The sequence below is a fragment of the Pteropus vampyrus genome, unplaced genomic scaffold, assembly GCF_000151845.1.
Source record: "Pteropus vampyrus isolate Shadow unplaced genomic scaffold, Pvam_2.0 Scaffold1000003140, whole genome shotgun sequence".
Classification (NCBI taxonomy): domain Eukaryota; kingdom Metazoa; phylum Chordata; class Mammalia; order Chiroptera; family Pteropodidae; genus Pteropus; species Pteropus vampyrus.
In genome coordinates this window covers 51,166-74,864 of record NW_011917542.1, presented here as the reverse complement: position 1 = coordinate 74,864, position 23,699 = coordinate 51,166, and the positions used below count along the sequence as shown (strand labels likewise).

The 23,699-nt window shown below is 50.1% G+C and overlaps 2 protein-coding genes across 2 annotated transcripts; both read right to left on the bottom strand.

Annotated features, from left to right (window-relative positions):
• Positions 1–1,651: 1,651 nt before the first annotated feature.
• Positions 1,652–11,022, bottom strand: LOC105311315 (melanoma-associated antigen B5-like). Its single transcript, XM_011387299.1, has 3 exons — positions 10,089–11,022; positions 1,898–2,022; positions 1,652–1,792 (listed from the first exon to the last, which is right to left on the bottom strand). The coding sequence occupies exons 1-3, from the start codon at positions 11,020–11,022 to the stop codon at positions 1,652–1,654; spliced, it is 1,200 nt and encodes a 399-aa protein (XP_011385601.1).
• A 10,386-nt stretch (positions 11,023–21,408) lies between these two features.
• LOC105311314 (melanoma-associated antigen B5-like) lies at positions 21,409–22,419 on the bottom strand. The gene has a single exon (XM_011387298.1). It carries the CDS (start codon positions 22,417–22,419, stop codon positions 21,409–21,411), a length of 1,011 nt encoding a protein of 336 aa, XP_011385600.1.
• Between the last annotated feature and the right edge of the window lie 1,280 nt (positions 22,420–23,699).

The following is a 23,699-nucleotide window of genomic DNA, read 5'->3' as shown; positions in this document are numbered from 1 at the left end:
TCATACTTGTGCAGGAGAACTGCTCCACCACATCCACCTTCACAGTGGGAGAAGCACTTGCTGAGCTCTGAGCAGATAGGACCTCAAGCGAATAAGAATTTTCTTCATCTTGGCTTTCCTCACCATCATCAGAACTTGTATCAAATGTACCTGGAGAGGAGGTGGTGATGGCTGAGGCCCCGCTCGACTCCTGGAAAGTGGTACCTGACTCGGTCGGTGACATGCTCTGGGAAGGAGCCTCCAGGGCAGAGGAGCAGGAGGGAAGCTCTTCTTCCATAGCTGTAGCTTCATCAGACCTCTGAGTCTGGGACTGATTCAGTGGGTGGCGTTTCTCATGGGCACGAAGCTTATTCTTCTTACTCCGAGGCATGATGTCACTCACTGGTCAGTGATAGTAGTGAGCTGTGTGGGCAAGAGAATATTTCCCAGCACCTGGAGGAGGGAGAATGAGATGGTGTGTGTCCCTTCAACAGGGAGGTTCCACCTTGGCTTTGCCCAAGGCTGCCTATGCAGGGTCTGAGAGCAGTGCTCTAGGAACTCTCAGGACCCTGCTCTCATCAGCCATTCCCCTGAGAGCCATGCAGAAAATGTCAGTGTGTCCCTGGGACACAGCCATTCAGCCCTCCCTAGGTGTTACTGGGTGACAGCAGGGGCTAGCAAGGGGGACCCTGTGTCCTGGGTTTGGGAAGTGTTCTCAGTTCACTGTCAGGATCTTTATGTTAATTATTGTCCCGACCAGGTTCCCCAGTCCCCGTCGCTGCCCTGAAGCTGACACTTCAAACATCCCTGCCGTCATAAGGAAGATAATGGTGCTTCTGGCGGAGAGCACGCGGATCCAGCGCATCCCTGGGCCCTGTCTGTCCTGGCCGGTTGGAGGTATGTTCTTTCTGAATGCAACATGGCATATAGGTGGGTCCTGAGGGCCCCCCTTTCAGCTGACTGTTGGCTTTACCCTCCCCACCCATTCAGGGTGGGTGGGTGGCCCGTCGGTCTGCACTCAGTTTCCTTTTGGCACTGCGAGGGCCAGGGTCCCCTGTCTCCCTTTGCTTGAGGCCTGTCTCTTAGTGAGGTCAGCACCAACCCCAGAGACACCAGGAGCAGAGAGTATGGCCTTATCTGCCTGCGCTTGCCTGACTTCTCCCAAATTCAAGAGGGATCGGGCAAGCTGAGGTCCCCACGCCAATGCTCCCAATGGGTCTCAACACCGTTTGAACCTCTGGATATATATAAGATTCTTCCCTCTACTGAACTGTCTCGACACCACGTAGGGGAAAGCCTCACATCTCTGTGACTAAGAGTAGGAATTCAGGGGTCCCTCTACTTGACAGAAGCCTGCGACCACCCTGAGTGACAGTGGCAGGGATTCCGCGGTGTCCTCTCAATTATGAGACTCGTGGTACGCGCAGTGACCGTGCCCCTCACCCTGACTCTTCCCATGACCTGGAAATCCTCCCTCTGCTGCCCCACTTCCAGCCCTTTAATCAGGGCCCCACCTGCCCGACTGTCCTGAGGACCAAGTGAGGAAGCACCTCCATCTCCATCCCTCCCGGACCCTCCCGGACTGAAGTCAGGAGTGGGGTCTGCGGTCCTGCATTCCGCACGAGGGTTCTCCCTCACTCTGTGGGGCCTGGACATTCTCCCTCTGCTCCGCTCAGCCGAAGTCCACCCGCCTCCGGCCGAAGCCGTTATTCCCCGACAACGCTACGCGGCAGCCACTGGACTTGGGGCCTACGAGCCATGATGGGGCCTCCCGGGCAGAGAGCAGGGGCGGGGTGGGGCAGGGCGTGACCACCTGTCTTCAGGGAAAAGGGGGATTGGGGTGGTAGGGCCTGGCCCACACTTCTGGATCAGGGCACTTCACATCTCGACAGAGACAGGCCACGGGGCTTCTGCTCACCCAAGGCGGCAGCTCACACGAGGCCTCACGCTCCGCAGCTTGGCTCACAGGAGGTGCGATGGGGCCACTTCCGGTCACCTGAGTCCAGGCCTTCCGGGCAGGGGGCTGTGCGGGTGACTGACGTGCTGGGGACGCGTTTTGGGCGTGTCCAGGAGGACCTTCCCCCGCGGGCCTTTCACTGACCCTCAGCAGGGCCTGGGCCTTCTCTCTCTCTGCTGAGCCAGTCACCTGGACTCACACCAAGGCCCTGGTTTCCCTCTGAACCCCAGGTGGAAATGTTTGGGGGCCTGAGACTAGCGGCCATGCCCGGTGCCTCCCAAGACTGACAGTAATGGGTGCTCCCCGCAGTCCTCCTTCCGCACCATCCCTGGACTCCTTGTGGGTGCTGGGCTGCTTCCACTCTACGACCTGGGGCACCCCTCACGTCCAACACCTCCAACACCTCCACTTTCGGAGACTCCTGATAACACCATGTGCAGGTGCACGACCTCTGGCCACTGCTGCCTGAGGCTAGAGATGATGCAGGGTCGGAGAATCCTGTGGGCGTCAGTGTTCTGGGCTCAGAAGTCTGCGCTGTGCTCTAGGCGGCCTGGAATTTTTCCCTTTCCTAACTAAAATCTTGCCTTTTCTGACCAAGTATCTCAAGATCCGCATGGCGAAAGTGGGGTGCTCCTAGGCTTGCCAGCTCAGCCTGGGGCCTGTGGTGGCTGACATGTGTGTCATTGTTGAAAGCTTTTGGAATGGATTTCTGTCCTTAGTTGCCATTACTGTGCTGCATACTATTCTATTTCATTAGTCGTATTTATATTTTTGACAAATAAAAGTTATATATGAGGTACAATGTGAGGTTTTGAAATATACATACACTGTGTCATCATTACTACACTTGAATTACATAACATCATCTTTTATTTGTCAAAAATATAAATACGACTTTTTTGAGCATGTGTGGTGAGAAATCCTGCCTTTTCAACAATGTGAATGAACCTAGGTGGATATTATGATGAGTGAACTAGGGCAGATTCAGAAATTCAAATACCACATGATCTCTTTTACGTAGAATCTATTACAAAGCAAACTTGTAGTAGCAGAGAGTAACATAGTAGTTCCTTGAGATTTAGGAGCCAGAGAAGAGGGCAATTGAAAAAAGGAGACAAACTTTCAGTTGCAATATGAATAAGTTCTGAAACCTACTGCACAGCATGGTGACTGTAGTTAATAATAATGTATTAATATACTTGAAATTTGCCAAGACAGTAGATATCAAGTGTTCTGGCTGTTCTATTTTCATTCATGCTTACATTTTATCAAGAGGACTACAAGTAAAAAAGAACCCAGTCCTGACTCACAAAATAAGTTTCAGGTGGTTATGAGGACAGTCTCTGGACTCATATATACTACCTCAACCAGCCCAAACTTTGCTGCTGTCCTGTTATTCCTCCATGGTCCTGGCCGGTGAGCCCTGAGGTGCTGCGTCGGGTTTCCTCAGCCAAACAGTAGGGATTCATTGTCCCAGCGCAGCCTGGAAGAAACAAGGGCTGAACTTCAAAACCTTTCCTCCAGGCATTCCTGTCTCCTACAGACCTGTCTCGCCTTCAGTGCATGTCCCCACCTCCCCCCAGAGAAGTACTAGTTCTGTCCAGGCTTACTGCTTTCCCGGGGTTTCTCATTATTGTTTCTGTTAGTGTTGACATTGTTCTACTTATTCCTTCTTTAGTTTTTCCTTGGTGGATTTGGGTCCCAAGCATGTTAAGTTTGTCTGTCATCTTGAAAGCTATGGGTAAGGCCCTACATTTGTAAAACTAAACAAACTGACATATTTACAATATTCTGTCCCCTTGAGGAAACATATTATACTACTCTATTTGGGACTTTCTTTCTCTAACTCTATCAGTAAAGTTTTATCTGTGCCTCCATAAAGATCTTGTGGTTTAGCCAGTTTTCATTTTATGTACATTTTAATTATTGCTGGTGTCGTGTTATATTTTCCATTATTTATTGTTTACTGATCGATTATGTGTGACTAGCCTTCTGATTTCCCTACAGCGATTTTCTATATAGTAGCATCTTGATGTTTCTTATATATGTGAATATTCTGTTATCTATTAGACATTTAAGTTATAGGATCATATTAGTACTATTACTATCTATTTCTTGATTTTATTCTTGTATGTGGCTGTGTCCTGCTGTCCCTTCATATCCGTGTCTATGGTGACGTACTTCTGTGTTTTTTACCCGACTTTATTGAGAATGCATGTAATATGTCACATTTACATGTATTTGCTGATGATTTTATGACATGGAAATTTCATTCTGATAAGGTTCCTCAAAGTTATTACCATGAATTCGTGTGGATTTTTATCCAAAGCTTTTTCTTTGCTTTTCAGATATTGTTGCTGTTGTGACGGTTATGTCTTTCATCACGTGTTGTAATTGGTGTTCGAGTATGTGTGACCTGGCTTCTGATTTTGGTCAATGATTTTCTGTATACCAGCTTTTTGATGTTCCTTCTGTATTTGAATATTTTGTTTGCCTATTACTTTAGATATTTAAAGTATAGATTATTTTGGTACCATTATTATCAGTGTCTTTTAAAATGTTTTTTCACTTTTTTATTCCTTATTTTTTTAATTTAAAACTATGAGACATTTATACAATCCTTGAAGTGACCCCTTCGAGTACTGTAGCACCCATATGGCACTCCACACAACCATTACAATAATATCGACTATATACCGTATACTGTACTCTATAACCCTGTGACTGTTTTGTAACTACTAGTTTGCATTTCTTTATCGCTTTACCTTTTTTGCCCAGCCACCCTAACCCTCCCATTCTGTGTTATTGATTATGTGATCAGACTTCTGATTTTGCTACAGCAATTTTCTATATACTACGTTTTCGATGTTTATTATATATTTGAATATACTTTTGTCTATTACTGTAAACATTTAAATATAGGATCATGTTGGTACTATTACTATTTGTTTCTTTTCATTATTCATACCTCATCTTTATTTTATTACTGTCGTATGTGGCTGTGTTCTGCAATCCATTCACATCCATATCTGTGGTATCATACTTCTGTGTGTTTATCCCAACTTTATTGGGAATGCTTCGGATATATCACTTTTCGTGTACTTGCTAATGATTTTTGACATGGAATTTCCATTCTGATAAGTTTGCTAAAAGTTATTACCATGAATTTGTGTGAACTTATATCAACAGCTTTTTCTTTACTCTGGCACACGATCAAATGCTTTTTCTCTCCTGTTACTGTAGTAAATTTCTGTCCTGATGTGCAAATACTGTGATCCTTGCTAGTCTGCTTTACTCCATGTGATATTCTATTATGACGGTCATGTAAAAAGCCTCGTTCTCATCCACTAGCAAAGTTGCAGGTTGGTGTTGTAGTCTCTGGACTCATGTGGCCACGAACACTCCTCACTTTCATCCCTTATTACCCCGTGGTCCTGGCACGCGGGCTATGTGCTGCCTCAGGTTTCTTCGATGAAGCAGTGAAACTTCATTGTCCCAGGGCACCCCAGAGGGATCCAAGGGTGAACTTTAAAATCCTCCCTCTGACCGATCCTCTCAATCCAACTCTATGGCCTGCTGCAGGGCAGTCTCTACCTGCGAGCACTCGCCTAGCTGCCCGCACACAGGTTCCAGTCCTGCAGCTCCAATACACCAAGTACTGAGGCCTCGCAGATTTGTGACCAATAAATGGGATGCCTCACTCCGCTGGTCCCCCTGCTGGTTTTTTTGGTAACATCCCAGGCCTAGGTACCTGGTGCTCCTGTGTTACAAATATTTGTAGCATTTTATAATCATAATGGAAACATCTGTGTTTCATTAACTTTAGGAAATATGGAAAGCAAACATAGTAAAATTATGTAATTTTGTAGCTTTCCACAAGCAGGAGAGGGACCTATTTGCATTTTGCTCTGAGGGTTTATACTTTCCTTCCTGTATGTAAATGTCTCTGTCTCTCATATATATATCTACATGTTCCCACTGGGGTGACGTGAAATCCAGCGTCGGCCCCTGAGTCATGGGGTGTTGTGGTATGGTGTCCCTCGGTTCTTCCCCGCAGACGCAGTTAAGAATTACGGGTCAGTTGATTTAGAAGAAGTAAGTCTTGTTGAAAGTACATTTTAGAAGGAGACAGGCCACGCTTAGGAAGGCTGCAGCCCTGTGGAATTTGGGAGGTGAAGAGATAAGGCATAGTGCTCTCCAAGGGAGGAGTGGGTTTTCAGCAGAGAGCTATAACTACCCAGAAGTGGGAAGATCTCTTTCTATTTGGGCCAAGATGAGAGGTCTGATCGGATGCGTATGTGAAGTACCTGACTGACAGTTGGCTGCAATATAAGACCTTGCCTACTGCGCATGTGCTTACCCAGAATTCAGCCTGTTATAATTAGATGCATGAATTTCTAGGCATAGTCATGATGTTATAATGATGGTATAATGAGGCTGAGGTTATAGGCAGGTTAGGGTGGTACTTTCTGCTCATGCCTTTGTGGCTGGTTTAGCCAGCAGGTTTTATGGCCTTTTTGCTTTAGGATTTGCAGTAATTTAAAGCCCTAAGAGGGAAGTGTTTCTGGGAGGTCCTTAAGGAAGGTCTTCAAGGGAGGTTTCTACATTACAGACCAGGGCCATCACTCCTGTCCCTCATGCCTGACTGACTACCTAATATGAGTGCACACACACTACACACACGCACACACACATTTATATATACACAAATATACATACACACACATTCACAAGTGTTTGCGTGTTGTGTGTACCAAAGTGTTTCGATCGAGGTTTTTGTTCTAAAACACTTCACATGGTGGCGGCTTACAGTTTAGGGTTACTATTATGTCATAAAAATTTAGGTTTTACATTTAGATTACATGACATATATTTCAGGGGAAGAAAGAATAACAGAAAATGAATGTAGCTACTTGGATGATACCGCTAAGAAAACTGAAGAAAAACATGTGACAACCACTTTCAATACACTGCACATCCAGCAAGAGAAGACCGTGCTCCTGAGGGACTGAAAACAAACGAGGCGACTCGAGAAGTGCCCCAGCTTAATGCCTGCAGCTCGCAGCACAGGGTCAGGTGCACAGGTAAAACCTGGTTGTCTTATGGAGCTGAGGAGATGAAGCTGAGGGTCAGAGGAGGACCAGGGGCCAGAATTCACAGGTCAAAGGACCAGCGGGAGAGAGCTCCCCAGAGAGAGAATTCCAGCGTCCACACGGGGGTCTTCCTGCTCCCACCAGTCAGACAGGAAGAGCGTACCGTGCCCGGAACATCAGAAAGCATACTAAGGAGATTTTGTTTCTGTGCGGATGCAAGGTCACTCCCAGATGTATGCCGCTTTGCACCCACTTAACAAACTTTACTAGCAAAATCAGAAAGATCATACTGTTTCTCAGAATTTTACCTGAGACGCAGAACAGAGCTGAATAGTACGTATGTATAAACCAGTCACTAGCACCCTTGTGTTGGATAAATGTGAACAAGGCCAGATTCACAGTTCAGCATGCAATCAACAACGGCCAAGCATGCAAAGAAGCCAGAAAATATATCCACAAGAGAAACAAAACTAATTGATCAAAACTGATCTAGAAATGGTACAGATGATAGAATAAGTAGGCAATGGCACCAACAGTGTTATTGTAAGTATGCTCCATATGTCCAATTGACATGGAAAAAATGAAACATGTTAAATAGAGACATATAAGAAATACGGAAACAAACGAATAAGTCCTGGGGCAAAATAATCACAGAAGCAGCTTCAAACAGGACCCACCACATGCTAATTCTCATCACCAATGTGGAGACTTGAAGTTTCTAGGAATGCGATAAAGGAGGCAATTGTGATTTCTTGGTGATGTCTGAATTACTTTGCTGTGCAAATACAAGTACCATTGTCTTTGTAATAAAAAGATTTCAATAAGCTCAAAAACAGAAATTGCAGTGGTGCATTTGATCAAGTAACTGTTAGATGATGCGACAGACATGACCTGAAACCTGAACAAGTTCACACAATGAAAGGTCACTTTTCCATGTCGGTTGGCAGGTGCTGTGTTCTACGAGGGGACACAAGTCATCAGGCTGCTTGTATCATGTGTTCCTATCTTCTGAACATGAGATCTGTTTGGGTTATAGAATGGAAGAAGAAAGGATGTGGATCGAATACCGCCGCTCTAAAGCCTCGGCCCGGAAATAAATAATATCGCTACCAGTTACATTTCAGTGGCGAGGGATGTCACATCCCCCTTCCCCACTGCCAGCATACTGGCAATAGAGTCGACCAGTGTGCCAGAGGAGGCAGGCAAGACACCATGTAGATGAGCACTTTCTGTCTCTCCATCAACTTACAAATTAGGTGTGCAATAAAAGAGCAACTATTGGAACTTGTCATGAAAGCAACCCCTCCCATTCCCGGTGGAGTTTCTCAGAAGGCTAAATCTGCCTTGCAATTCCACAGCTTTTGGAGAGCCTACCATGGGACACGTGCTTCAAAATACAGAGGACGTCAATTTTCAAGAGGACCCTGTCAAACTTCAGCAGGGAGGGTATGCCTCTTCCTGGACTGTCCTTTGCAGTAATATCTAGGGTCTCAACGGATGCGAAGGTTCTTCCAGTGAAGCACGGTCAACACCTCACCTTGTGAGTCCCGGCAACCTGAAGCATGACTGAGTGTGCGGGGCACTGTTACAGGTGTCATCGGGCACAAGGAAAAGCCACAACCTTCCTTGGAGCCAGTACTGAGTAAGAGGCGGCAAAAGAATGCTGAATTATTTTAATCTTTGCCGTTCAAAGATAGCATGGCTGATGAGGTACAATTTTTCCTCCCTAAGAAGGACTCTGCGGAGTCAAGGAATTCAGCTTCCATAAATGTTTGCTAGAAAGTGACGGACATGGCCTTACCGCACCTCCAACTTACGAGCAAGGCTTTGGTTATCGAGCACATTAAGTGAGCTCCTTCGTCAAATGCACAGGCCAGTCTTAAATAGGACCCATCATTAAACTGCTATCACACATGATCCCCATGAAGAAAATGATGGCAAGGGAGTTGGAAAGCTCAGACGCGGGAGGAGGGCAGCTGATTGTGGGCTGTCTATTACATTGGCAGCAAGGGACATCCCTCAGAGGAGGGGAAAGGGAAGAACTGGCCAGCAGGTCAGGTTTTAGCATTGGCCTGCCGGTCATACTGGGAATGACCCAGTGGAAGGACGCTGCATTTCAGGACAGTGCTGGGAATGAAATACAGCCAGCACCTGAGTAGAGTCAGCTGTAAAAGACCCTTGGGGCAAGGGACAGTAAACGAAGCTCACAGACATTCCCCAAACTGTGCATTGTCCTCATGTGCACCTCACCTTTCTTCTGTGAGCCTGCTTTAAACGTTCGGCACGAACCAGCTAGTCCATGCGCTCTGTTCACCACACTGGGACAGGAGTTGGGGACCTCTTCCGTTACAGCCCCAGGAATCCCACCCACAAGCCCAAAGTGGCTGTTAAGAGCAGTTTTTGTTCCAGCATTCAGTCTCTAAACTTTCAGACACCCGGTCTGAGTGTGCGCTTTCCTCCTGAGTCTTTGAGTCTCTCCCAGCCCACCGTTCTGCCTTACTTGAAATGACCTCCCTCTGGAGGACTTGCCCTGTCTGGCCCCAAACCGCCTTGCCTCGGGCAACCTTCACTTGACTGCTCTCATGGGGAACCTCTTCTCTTCTTCGCCCTTTCCTATCAGTTGAGCTTTCTGAATTCCAGGGAATCTGTCTTCCTTTCATGGTAGCTGGTTCCAGCCTCACGATTCTATGGGCAGTGGCTCCACCTTCTTTTTCTTACCAGGCCCCATACCACCATGGACCTTCCCAAGAGCAGACGCTCACATAAGTTTGGGGAATAGAAGAGAAATTGAGTCAGAGGACTAACTTGTTAAATATTGAGGTATAAATCTATTTTCCAAAAGAAAAGACTGAGAAGAGTAAGCTAAATCAAGGTTGATGTTATTTTATTTAATCTATTCCAAGATTTTTTTGTGGGATTCCTTGACACTTCCACAAAAATCACTGCTGAGATTTGTTTTTTTTCATGTTGATGAAAAAATCCTCAGTGTGCACTATAGGAGGCAAAAGGGGCCATGGAATCAGGCCTTGCTGTGGCACTAGTGCCAGCCCTCCCTGCACCTGTGGCGCGTGCCCTTTCTTCTCGTAAAGCCTCTTCATATTGTAAGGGGAAGGCTCTTGGAGTTGTGTCAGCAACTTTGGCCAAAAAGTGGAGGACTTTCATCTTGCTGGTCTCAGCGTGAGCTCTTGCGCCCCACAGGTACTCATAGAGAGGCGGGTCACTGCCGGGCACCTGGCGGTACTCCAGGTACTTCAGCTTCACCAGATCGTTATTGACGAACTTTCTCGGCTCTCCATAAATGAAATGCCTCCTGCCGGCGTATACCTTCAACTCTTTCAGAAATTGCCAGACGTCTTTCTCGGCGGCACAATTGCCCTTCATAAGGATGAAGCCCAGGATATTCATCACTAGGCCGGTCCTGGGCCAGCCCCTGCCTGCACGCATCCTCCCATTATTGGGGAGTTTCAGTTTGCTGACCAGCTCGTACACGTGTTTGGTTGAGTCGACTTCCTTCAAATCAATGGCAAAGACAAGCTCAAGGTGCTCAGCGGCCTTCTCCAGGATCGCAGCGTATTCGCCCTGGTGTCTCTCTCCCAGGATCTTCTCTATGTCTTCCTTCAAGATTGTTTGGTTCATTCTGTACTTGTGCAGGAGGAACTGCTCCACCAAATCCACATTCACAGTGGGAGACGTACTGTCTGAGAAATCCTCAGGGGAATAAGAAACGTCTTCATCTTGGCTTTCCTCGTCGTTCTCAGACCTTGTGTCAACCGCGCCTGGAGAGGCGATGGTGGCCGAGTCTTGTCCCCATGCCTGGGAAGGGCTACTGGTCTGGGTCTGTGACACACTCTGGGAAGGAGCCTCCAGGGCAGAGGAGCAGGAGGGAAGCTCTTCCAAGGCTATAGTTTCATCAGACCTCTGAGTCTTAGAATCGTCAGGGACCTGGCGGTGTTGCTCACGAGCACGGAACTTGTTCTTCTTACGCCGAGGCATGACGACACGGGTCTGTGGTTGAGGACACCTGCAGGGGGAAGGAAGGGAGGGTGTGTGTAGCTTTCATCACGGAAGTGCCACCTCGGTTATACGGAAGGCTACCTTTTCCGGTTTTGTCAAGGGCACAGCTCTGAAAACCCACTGGGCTCCTAGGGTCACCAGCCCGTCCCCCGGGAACGCTGGTGCTGCTCCCTGCCTGCCCGCCTCAGGCAAACTGAGGAGACAGCAGAGGCTGGCGGTTTTTGAGCTTGAGGAGGCTCTTACTGCCCATTCAAGAGCACCGGTCACTTGGTGGCGGGTCAGGGCGCCCACGAGGAGAAAGGGAAGGGGTCCTCAGCTTAGCCCTGTCCGGGAACGCAGTGCGGCCTGCCCAGTGGGGAGTTTCCTGTGCTGGTCTCCTTGGGGCTTCGGTCCTCATTAAAGTTCCTCCTTTGGGCTCCATGTAGGGCCTGGTCTCCCCACCCCTCTAGCTGAACGGTGGCTACACCTTCAAAATAAGGATTCAGCTCCCATAGATGTAACAGAAATAAGTGTTGGGGAGCTTCAGCTGGGTAGGCCTGTGCTGGGTCTTCAAGGGCTGAAGCCAGGGGCGGGGCCCAGTTCTATGTCATCCCTACTGTTAGGGGTGGAGGGTCCCTCGGTCCTAGCTGTGGCCCCCGTCCTGGCCTAGAATCCCTCCGCGCCCCCTGGAACTGCCCCCCGTCCTGGAGCCAACACCTCCCTGAGACCCCAGGAGGAGGTGCGGGCGTCCTCCTCTGTCCACACCTGCGCCGCTGTCCTGAGACCAGGTACGGAAGGAGTTCTATGTGGTTTGCACTGGGCTGGGTGTGTGGTTCCCGTCGTCCTTGGAGTCGCACGTCGGCCTCCGGGAGCCAAGAAATCCTCCCACTGCTGGCCCTAGACCATACACCTGAGACTAAGTCCCTCACCCCATTGTGACACCACAGGAGTCAGTGCGTATGTCATAGCATGGCAACGACGCCCAGGTGTCCCAGGGCAACCAGCAAGGGCGGGGTTCTGGGTGGTCCTCTCGGTTCTATGGGTGGAAAGTTCCCTCAGGCCCCACTCAGGGGCGTCACCTTGACGCCCGGCAGGGCCTGGAACTCCATCCTCGGCTGACCTGAGTCCCTACACCCCCCTCACCCCTTCCTCAGAGCAAGGCCCTCAAACCCCTGACAGCTTCCTGCAGCGTCAGGCTGACAGGCCTGCCCGAGGCATCTCAGGGTTGCCGGCTGGGGCTGTCTCTGTGTCTGTTCACTGTTCCGGGACTTGTGGTAGCCTCAGTTTTCACTCAGGGTTCTGCCCTTGATTCCTGCCAGGCCCACAATGCCTGCCTTTATTGTCCTAGGTCTCAGAGCCACAGACCACGGCCCTCGCGCCCTGAGATGCGAAGGAAGGAAAATCAGGGAATGCCACACGAGGCTCTCCTGCCTGTGCCATTCCAGGCATGACATCGGGACCAGGTCCTTGGGGCCTCTCTGCTCAGAGTAGGGGCTGCCCTCAGTCCTCACTCAGGATCCTCACCTTGACGCCCGGCAGGGCCTGGCTCTCCTCTCTCTTTCCACGTAGGGTCACCCACGTAGACCAAAGCTCTCATGTCCCGGAGACACTGAAAACAAGTGAGGGGATGCTCGGTCTGTTGGCCCTGCCTCGGCCTTCTCGGTATGAGCCGTCGCCGGCCGGTCTCTCTGTGCCTGCGAGAGTTACTACGTGGCGTTCTGTCCTCCGTCCTCATTCATCAGTCTTCCTCTTGACCCCTACCTCCTCTGTGAAAGGCTTGCTGGGAAACGCCGCGGCCTGGAAAACTAGGGTTTTCTCCCTTCTGCAGACCCAGCAGAGAACGGCGCGGGTCCCAGGGGTGGTGTGAGATGGGGAACCTGCAGCAAAGGCAGAGGAGGGCCCCGGCCGGGAGCTGTGCTATCCCGGAGAACACGCTGATCTCTTCCTCCTCTTCACCCGTCAGATCGAGCCTCTCATCTAACTCCCCTTCTAATAGATTGACTTTCTGCAAGGCAGGGACGAGCCAGATATTTTTGTGAGACCCCGATCTTTTGAGGTTTCTTAATATTTTCTTTGAGATTATGATATTGTCAGTAAACACCATCTTTTTCTTCCTTTATTTGTATCTCGTGTCTATTTTGGTACGATTTTTGCTTATTCCTCGGGCTCTGTAATCCAGACAGTGCAGCGGGTGTAAGGTCCTGCTTTTGAACTCTTGAGATAGGTTTTGGAGTAGGAGGCCAAAAGATGACATGTGGTGTCCCACTGTCCCTTGGAGGAGTGGCTTGTAGTGGGCTCTTGGGGAATTCAGAGCCTGGTTCTAGTCCAGCTCTGTTGTCTCTTACTCACCTGGAATTTGAAGACATTCCACCTTCTTTATCTGCCAAGGGAGTCCCACAGTGTATGCTGTAGGGCTCTCGACATACGTATGTGATGACCGTAAATCACCTGGAACCGAGTTAGCAACGTTTGGTGCTTGCAATGAATGGCAGACATTACTGAGATGATTTTGACCCCAGATGAAAACAGCTTCCCTCAAGAATTTTAACTTCAGCTTCCCTTAACTATGCAACTGTAAACAATATAGAAATCTCCAGCAGCCGACTTGCTTCCGAGCTAGTAGAACTAAACAGCACTTTCCGATAAGAGCATCTGTTACTTAATGTGGATGTGGGGTTGTCTTCTGCAGGTGGCTGCAACTCAGAGTCTGTTTGTCTCAAGGACCAACAACTTCTCTCCCAGGTGCCTTTTCATCCCAACCACTCCCATTTTTATTCGTTTCATCGCCACCCAAAATAGAGCCCTCCGTCAGATTTCGCCAAGTGACACTCGAATCACGGATGAACATGCTCTTTTAATGGAGCGGCTCTGACCATCCCTGCCCGTGAAAAGAGAGACGGTCCAGGGGCTTCTTGGCATCTGACCTCAAGGGAGAATGACCCTTACTTGTGAGAAACTGTCTGCGTACCCTGGGCCTAATTCGCCAGGCTCGTGCAACGTGTCCCCTGCCCTGGGGTGAGCACACAGTCCCCTCCAGTCGGGCCCGGGGTACAGGTCTCTCTCTGGTTCTCTCACACCCCTGAGTAACTGTTAAGCTCTGTTCCTCATTCCAGGCTTAGTGTCTCGACTCGAGACCCATCATCTGAGGGTCTGGCCACTGCCCCCCACACCGACAGCTTCATGCGGCCCACCCCGCAGCCTGGCTTCAAATGGGGGAGCTCTCCACCCCCACTCCTGCCCCTTCTCGGGCACTGGCATTTGCCCAAGGGCCAGCACTGCCGTGGACACATGGCTGACCGTAGCCCGTTCTCATCTGCAACCTCCTCTTCCACACCCCTTCTTCGTCCTTTTTGAGAAAATTTACTATTTCTCAGAGTGTATGTCACCGTCTTCCTTATATGACCAATGCTGCTCCTAGACTCTAAAATTCTATGTTCAGTGGCTCAACCTTCTTTTTCTTAGCATCACGAAGACTAGCAGAGGCCCTTCCGAAGAGCAGAGGGTCGATTAACGCTAGAGGGAAAAGGGGACATGAGCAAGAAGTCTATTTCATTATGATTTAATTGCTCCTAGAGTTTGAAGGCGCTCATAAATCCAGGTACATACTATTCCATTTTAATGGCAAAGAGCACAAAAATAAGGCCAACTAAGAGTGAAGCAGCCTTTGCTTGTGTATCACCATTTTGTGATCCCAAATGTTTTCCTGTGGGGTTTTCTGAAATGTCCACAGAAATTTCAAATCCCATCTCACGTTACCCTACTGAGTAGCAAAAATCAGATAATTCTATAGATACATGATAGGCAAATAGATAGATGATAAATAGGCTTACTATGCTAACAAATACCAAAAACTTCATTTTAAATATGAACGGGAACGAATGAGATATCCAGGACATTGATAAACTTAGATTCTGAAGCGACCGGAACTTTCAATTCAAAGGAACGACATTGGAAAAAATGGTACACCTAGCGCCGTCTCATCTACCACGGGAAACCGAATACGTGTCTCTTTCACTTCGCGTACACCGCTCGCCAGCACTTAGGCCGCTGACCGCTGTCGTCAAACACACAGTGAAAGCCTGTCCCCAGCTCACGGCACGTGGGAGGAGCGGCGCGACCTGGCCCTGCAGCGCGCATGGTCCTTGGCACTGATGGCGGCCCTGGCGGCGGTGCCGCGCCCTGCCGTCCCCTCCCCGTCTGTCAGCGCCTCCTCAGGCAGGTTTGGGAAGGCGCTGCGGTTGGTATCCTGGATCGTGGCCAGGACCTCGAGCACCCTCATCCCGCTGGTCTCAGCGTGGGCTCTCGGGCCCCACAGGACCTGAAAGCGCGGAGGTTCCCCGCCTGGCTCCTGGTGGCGCTGCAGGTTCTGTTGCTGCACCACAGCTTTGTGTGGAGCTTCCCAGGCTCCCTGAGGAGGAGGTGCCTCCTGCCATCATCCACCCCCACCACGGTGAGGAGCCCCAGATCACCTCCCCGGGGGCACGGTAGCTGTTCCCAAAGATCACACCCAGGAGCATCATCGCGAGCCCGGTGTCGGGCAAGACCCTCGCGCTGCTCAGACGGCCTTCGCGGGGGAGGACCAGCTTGTCCGTGAGAGCATTGGGGTGACAGCTGGGGCCGACTTCCTTCAACTCGCGGCCGATGACCCGCTCCGGGCTCACTGAGGTTCACCCGAAACTCTCAGGGAAGTGCTCATTGTCCTGCTTGCTGACCGCCTCCATCAGTGCCGCTGCTCAATGGGCGCGTTCCTCTCACACTTCTCCAGCAGGACCTGCACGTGCATGCTCGCCTTCCTGGCGACAGGACCTTTGCCAGCCCTCTAAGTGGAGGCAACTGCCTGGGAGGTGCTGGCACTTTGCTCGCCTTGGCTCGTGGCACGTTCATCAGATCTTGGCAGGAGACATCTACCGCAGGTGAGCAAGTGGCTGGGGCGCCCTGAGGCTCCTGGGAAGGGCCAAGAGCAATGGAGCTCCGAGGAGAACCCCCCAAACAGGAGAGAAGGGGGCTCTTCTTCCTCCGCGGCCATGGCCTGAGTGCCCTTGAGACTCAGAGTGCCACCTCGGGCCTGGTGGGTTGCTGCCGGCCACGGAGCTTACTCATCTACCCATTGCCGCGATGGCCCGGGACACTGGCAGCATTGCAGGCAGGAGAGCAGGTGATGCCGGCACCTGGAGTTGGGAGAATGAGATGGTGTGTGTCCCCTCGGCAGGGAGGTTGCACCTCGGCTTTGCCCTAGGCCGCCTCTGCAGGATCTGAGGGCAGTGCTCTAGGAACCCTCAGGGCTCCTGTTCTAGTCAGCCTGTCCCCTGAGAACTCTGCAGAGCATGTCCGTGTGAACGTGGGACACAGCCATTCAGCCCTCCCTGGGTATTGCTGGGTGAGAGCTGGGCCTAGCATGGGGCACCCTGTGTCCTGGGGTTTGGGAAGTGTTCTGGGTTCACAATCAGGATATTTATATTATTTACTGTCCCGACCAGGACCCCCAGTCTTTTCTGCTGCCCTGAAGCTGGCACTTCAAACCTCTCTGCCATCATAAGGAAGACGATGCCGCTCCTGGCGGAGCGCACTCGGATCCAGCGCATCCCTGGGCCCTCTCTGTCCTGCTTGGTTGGAGTCTTCAGTTCTTTCGGAATGCTCACCTGGTCTCCAGGTAGGTCCTGAGAGGCCCCCTTTCGCTGAGTGTTATCTTTACCTTCCTCACCCATTCAGGGTGGGTGGGTGGCCCCTCAGTCTGCACTCAGTTCCCTCCCTTGGCACTGCGAGGGCCAGGGTCCCCTGTCTCTCTTTGCTTGAGGCCTGTCTCATAGTGTCTCATAGCACCTACCCCAGAGCCAACAGAGCACAGAGTGCGGCCTGCTCTGCCTGCACTTGCCTGGCTTCTCCCAAATGCAGAGACAGTGGGCAAGCTGAGGTCTCCTCGTCAATGCTCCCAACGGGTCTCATTCGAATTCCGTTTGAACCCCTGGATGTATCTTAGATTCTTCCTCTCCTGAATTGTAACCACACCGCTCAGGCAAAAGCCTCACGTCTCTGTGACTCAGAGTAGGAATTCAGGGGCCCCTCGACTTGACAGAAGCCTGGGACCACCCTGAGTGACAGTGGCAGGGATTCCGAGGTGTCCTCTCTATTACGGGACTCGTGGTACGCGCAGTGACCGTGCCCCTCACCCTGACTCTTCCCATGACCTGGAAATCCTCCCTCTGCTGCCCCGCTTCCAGCCCCTCAACCAGGGCCCCACCTCCCCGACTGTCCTGAGGACTAAGTGAGGAAGCACCTCCATCTCCATCCTTCCCGGGCCCTCCCTGGCCGATGTCAGGAGCACGTGGGTGTGGGCCCCGATGTAGAGAACGGGGTCCCTCCTTCCTCATGAAGGTCCTTTCTTTAAATCTGTAGGGCCTGGGCCTTCTCTCCCTGTCGAGCCAGTCAGCTGGCCTCAGACCAAGGCCCTCATTTCCCCCCAAACCACAAGTGGAAATGTTTGGGGGCCTGTGGTTAGCGGCCAAGCCCGGAACCTCCCTAGACTGACAGTAGTGGGTGCTCTCCTCAGTCCTAGCTCCACGCCATCCCTGGACTCCTTGTTGGTGCTGGGCTGCTTCCACTCTATGACCTGGGCCACCCCTCACGTCCAACACCTCCAATCCCGGAGACTCCGGATAACACCGTGTGCAGGTGCACGACCTGTGGCCACTGCTGCCTGAGGACAGAGATGACTGCACGGCCTGAGAATCCCGTGGGCTTCAGTGTTCTGGGCTCAGGAGTGTGCACTGTGCTCTAGCCGCCCTGGAATATCTCCCTTTTCTAACTATAAACCTACCTGTTCTGACCAAGTCTCTCAAGAACCCCATGGCGAAAATGCAGTGCTCCTTGGCTTGACAGCTCTGCCTGGTGCGTCTCTTGGCTGACATTGGTTTATTGTCGAAATTTGGAATGCATTTCTGTCCCTATGTGTCATTACTGTGCTATTAACTATCTATTCAATAGTTTTATTTATATTTTTGACAAATAAATATATATATTTGAGGTACAATGTGATGTTTTCATATATATGTGTGCACCACACTCGAATTATATAACATATCGCCTTTTAGACTTACCATTTTTATATGTGTGTACTGAGAATTCCTACCATGCTCAACAGCATGAGTGTACCTAGGAGGATATTTTGATAAGGAAACTAAGGTAGACTCCGAAATTCTAATACCATGTGATCTCTTATACGTGGAATCTCTAAAAAAATGGAAACTCAAGTAGAAGAGAGTAACATCGCGGTTACTTGAGGTTTAGGTATGGTGACTGTGGTTAATAATAATGTGTTGTATACTTGAATTTGCCAAGACAGTAGATCTCACGTGCTCCAGCTGTTCTATTTTCATGCATGTCTTACGTTTTACGGAGCGGACTCTAAGAAAAAATCCCAGTCTCCACCCACAAAAGAAGTTTCAGGTTGTTTTGAGGACAGTTTCTAGACTCATATATACTACCTCAACCAGCCCAAACTTTGGTGCTGTCCTGTTATTCGTCCATGGTCCTGGCACGTGAGGCCTGAGGTGCTGCGTCGGGTTTCCTCAGGCAAACAGTAGGAATTCATTCACGCAGCACAGCCTCCAAGCATTCCTGTCTCCTACAGACCTGTCTCACCTTCAGTGCACGCCCCCACCTCCCCCCAGAGAAGCACTAGTTCTGTCCAGGCTAACTGCTTCTCTGGGGTGTCTCATTATTGTTTCTGTTATTGTTGATATTGTTCTGTTTATTGCTTCTTTAGTTTTTCCACGGTGGATTTTTGCCCAGAAGACAGCAGAGCAAGTCTGGTTGTCATCTTGGAAGCTTTGGGTAAGGCCCTTCATCTGTAGAACTTGAAGAACTGAGAGGTTTATAAAATTCCTTCTCCCTGAATAAACATAATATTCTGTTCTATTTGGGACTGTTTTTTTCTAACTCTTATCAGTAAACTTTTACAGTCTAGTTCATAAAGATCTGATAGTTTTGTCGCGTTTCATTTTAAGTATGTTTCAGATATTGTTGCTGTTGTGACTGGTATATCTTTCATGACGTGCTGTATCTGGTGATGAGTATGTGAGACCTGGCCTCTGATTTTGCTGCAGTGGTTTACTGTATACCAGCTTTTGGATGTTCCTTCTATATTTGAATATTCTCTTTGCCTAGTACTTCAGATATTGAAATTATAGGTTATTTTGGTAGTATTTTATCTGTTTCTTTTTTATTTTTTTCCTTTTTTGTTTTTTATTTCTTTAATTGAAAAAGGTTAGACATTTATATAATACTTGAAGTGCTCCCTTTGAGGACCTACTAATTTGCATTTTTTTATCCCTTCATCTATTCTGCCCAGCCCCACAAACCCTAGCATTTTTGATTATTGATTATGTGTGACCAGTTGCCTGTTTTTGCCACAGTGATTTTTCTATACTAGCATTTGGATGTTTCTTATATATTTGAACATTTTGTTGCTTACTAGTTTATACATTTAAATTATAGGGTCATACTGGTACTATTACTATCTGTTTCTTTTCATTATTCATACCTCTTATTGATTTTCTTATTCTTGTATGTGGCTGTGTCCTGCTATCCCTTCGCATCTATGTCTATGTGTCGTGTATTTATCCCGACTTTATGGAGAATACATGTCATCTGTCACATTTGTGTGTATTTACTGATGATTTTATGACATGGAAATTTTATTCTGATAAATGTCCTCAAAGTTATTACCATGAATTTGTGTAAACTTATATCAAAAGCTTTTCCTTTACTCAGGCACATGATTGAATGCTTTTTCTCTTCTGTTACTGTAGTGAATTTCTGTCCTGATGTGCAAGTACTGTGATCCTTGCTAGTCTGCTTTACTCCATGCCTGATTTTCTATTATGATGATCATCAAAAAGCCTCGTCCTCATCCACTAGCAAAGTTGCAGGTGGGTGTTGCACAGTCTCTGGACTCATAGGGCCACAGCCACCCCACTTTAATTCCTTATTACCCCATGGTCCTGGAATGCAGGCTATGGTGCTGCCTCAGGTTGCTGCCATGAACCAGTGGAACTTCATTGTCCCAGAACACCGCGGAAGGATCCAGGATTGAACTTTAAAATCTTCCTTCAGACCAATGTTCTCAATCCGCTTCTATGGCCTGCTTCAGGGCCTTCTCTCTCTCTGAACCTATTTGGGAAATATGTTTTGAGACTCTAGTAGGGACACATGAGGGGTTGAAATTTCAGGGTGTAGCGTGACCTTTTACTTGGATGTGACTAAACCTCACTATCTGTCATCACCTTTGATGGACAGGGGTTTCATTGCTATCATACACGATCCCCATGAAGAAAGTGACGGCCAGGGAGTCGAGAGGCCCAAAGCAGAAGGAAAGCAGCTGATTGTGGGCTGTCTGTCAGATTGGTGGCAGAGCACATCCCTCAGACGAGGGGACATGGAAGAATTGGCCAGCAGGTCAGGTTCCAGCGTTGGCCCGTGGGTCATACTGGGAATGACTCAGTGGAAGGACACTGTAATTTGGGAAAGTGCTGGGACAGAACCACAGCCAGCACCTGAGTAGAGTCAGCTGTCAAGGATCCCTGGGGTAAGGGACAGTAAATGAAGCTCACAGCCATTCCCCAAATTGTGCATTGTCCTCATGTCCACCTCACCTTTCTTCTGTGGGCCTGCTTTTAACGTTTGGCACCAACCAGTTAGTCTATGCGCTCCATTCACCACACTGGGACAGGAATTCGGGACCCCTTCAGTTACTGCCCCGGGAATCCCACCCACGATCCCAAAGTGGCTGTTAAGAGCAGTTTTTGTTCCAGTATTCAGTCTCTAAACTTTCAGACACCCGGTCTGAGTGTGCGCTTTCCTCCTGAGTCTTTGAGTCTCTCGCAGCCCACCGTTCTGCCTCACTCGAAATGACCTCCCTCTGGAGGACTTGCCCTGTCTGGCCCCAAACCGCCTTGCCTCGGGCAACCTTCACTTGACTGCTCTCATGGGGAACCTCTTCTCTTCTTCGCCCTTTCCTATCAGTTGAGCTTTCTGAATTACAGGGAATCTGTCTGTCTTCCTTTCATGGTAGCTGGTTCCAGCCTCACGATTCTATGGGCAGTGGCTCCACCTTCTTTTTCTTACCAGGCCCCATACCACCATGGCCCTTCCCAAGAGCAGACGCTCACATAAGTTTGGGGAATAGAAGAGAAATTGAGTCAGAGGACTAACTTGTTAAATATTGAGGTATAAATCTATTTTCCAAAAGAAAAGACTGAGAAGAGTAAGCTAAATCAAGGTTGATGTTATTTTATTTAATCTATTCCAAGATTTTTTTGTGGGGTTCCTTGACACTTCCACAAAAATCACTGCTGAGATTTGTTTTTTTTCATGTTGATGAAAAAATCCTCAGTGTGCACTATAGGAGGCAAAAGGGGCCATGGAATCAGGCCTTGCTGTGGCACTAGTGCCAGCCCTCCCTGCACCTCTGGCGCGTGCCCTTTCTTCTCGTAAAGCCTCTTCATATTGTAAGGGGAAGGCTCTTGGAGTTGTGTCAGCAACTTTGGCCAAAAAGTGGAGGACTTTCATCTTGCTGGTCTCAGCGTGAGCTCTTGGGCCCCACAGGTACTCATAGAGAGGCGGGTCACTGCCGGGCACCTGGCGGTACTCCAGGTACTTCAGCTTCACCAGATCGTTATTGACGAACTTTCTCGGCTCTCCATAAATGAAATGCCTCCTGCCGGCGTATACCCTCAACACTTTCAGAAATTGCCAGACGTCTTTCTCGGCGGCACAATTGCCCTTCATAAGGATGAAGCCCAGGATATTCATCACTAGGCCGGTCCTGGGCCAGCCCCTGCCTGCTCGCATCCTCCCATTATTGGGGAGTTTCAGTTTGCTGACCAGCTCGTACACGTGTTTGGTTGAGTCGACTTCCTTCAAATCAATGGCAAAGACAAGCTCAAGGTGCTCAGCGGCCTTCTCCAGGATCGCAGCGTATTCGCCCTGGTGTCTCTCTCCCAGGATCTTCTCTATGTCTTCCTTCAAGATTGTTTGGTTCATTCTGTACTTGTGCAGGAGGAACTGCTCCACCAAATCCACATTCACAGTGGGAGACGTACTGTCTGAGAAATCCTCAGGGGAATAAGAAACGTCTTCATCTTGGCTTTCCTCGTCGTTCTCAGACCTTGTGTCAACCGCGCCTGGAGAGGCGATGGTGGCCGAGTCTTGTCCCCATGCCTGGGAAGGGCTACTGGTCTGGGTCTGTGACACACTCTGGGAAGGAGCCTCCAGGGCAGAGGAGCAGGAGGGAAGCTCTTCCAAGGCTATAGTTTCATCAGACCTCTGAGTCTTAGAATCGTCAGGGACCTGGCGGTGTTGCTCACGAGCACGGAACTTGTTCTTCTTACGCCGAGGCATGACGACACGGGTCTGTGGTTGAGGACACCTGCAGGGGGAAGGAAGGGAGGGTGTGTGTAGCTTTCATCACGGAAGTGCCACCTCGGTTATACGGAAGGCTACCTTTTCCGGTTTTGTCAAGGGCACAGCTCTGAAAACCCACTGGGCTCCTAGGGTCACCAGCCCGTCCCCCGGGAACGCTGGTGCTGCTCCCTGCCTGCCCGCCTCAGGCAAACTGAGGAGACAGCAGAGGCTGGCGGTTTTTGAGCTTGAGGAGGCTCTTACTGCCCATTCAAGAGCACCGGTCACTTGGTGGCGGGTCAGGGCGCCCACGAGGAGAAAGGGAAGGGGTCCTCAGCTTAGCCCTGTCCGGGAACGCAGTGCGGCCTGCCCAGTGGGGAGTTTCCTGTGCTGGTCTCCTTGGGGCTTCGGTCCTCATTAAAGTTCCTCCTTTGGGCTCCATGTAGGGCCTGGTCTCCCCACCCCTCTAGCTGAACGGTGGCTACACCTTCAAAATAAGGATTCAGCTCCCATAGATGTAACAGAAATAAGTGTTGGGGAGCTTCAGCTGGGTAGGCCTGTGCTGGGTCTTCAAGGGCTGAAGCCAGGGGCGGGGCCCAGTTCTATGTCATCCCTACTGTTAGGGGTGGAGGGTCCCTCGGTCCTAGCTGTGGCCCCCGTCCTGGCCTAGAATGCCTCCGCGCCCCCTGGAACTGCCCCCCGTCCTGGAGCCAACACCTCCCTGAGACCCCAGGAGGAGGTGCGGGCGTCCTCCTCTGTCCACACCTGCGCCGCTGTCCTGAGACCAGGTACGGAAGGAGTTCTATGTGGTTTGCACTGGGCTGGGTGTGTGGTTCCCGTCGTCCTTGGAGTCGCACGTCGGCCTCCGGGAGCCAAGAAATCCTCCCACTGCTGGCCCTAGACCATACACCTGAGACTAAGTCCCTCACCCCATTGTGACACCACAGGAGTCAGTGCGTATGTCATAGCATGGCAACGACGCCCAGGTGTCCCAGGGCAACCAGCAAGGGCGGGGTTCTGGGTGGTCCTCTCGGTTCTATGGGTGGAAAGTTCCCTCAGGCCCCACTCAGGGGCGTCACCTTGACGCCCGGCAGGGCCTGGAACTCCATCCTCGGCTGACCTGAGTCCCTACACCCCCCTCACCCCTTCCTCAGAGCAAGGCCCTCAAACCCCTGACAGCTTCCTGCAGCGTCAGGCTGACAGGCCTGCCCGAGGCATCTCAGGGTTGCCGGCTGGGGCTGTCTCTGTGTCTGTTCACTGTTCCGGGACTTGTGGTAGCC

Excerpts from the sequence above, each read along its gene's own strand:
- LOC105311315 (XM_011387299.1), bottom strand. The coding sequence starts at position 11,022 with ATGCCTCGGCGTAAGAAGAACAAGTTCCGTGCTCGTGAGCAACACCGC. Across the intron at positions 2,023-10,088 it reads AGAAAGGGCACGCGCCACAG|CACGTCAGTCACCCGCACAG; the intron begins GTGCAGGGAGGG and ends ACGCGTCCCCAG. Across the intron at positions 1,793-1,897 it reads CGTGTGAGCTGCCGCCTTGG|GTGGTCACGCCCTGCCCCAC; the intron begins GTGAGCAGAAGC and ends CCCTGAAGACAG.
- LOC105311314 (XM_011387298.1), bottom strand. The coding sequence starts at position 22,419 with ATGCCTCGGCGTAAGAAGAACAAGTTCCGTGCTCGTGAGCAACACCGC.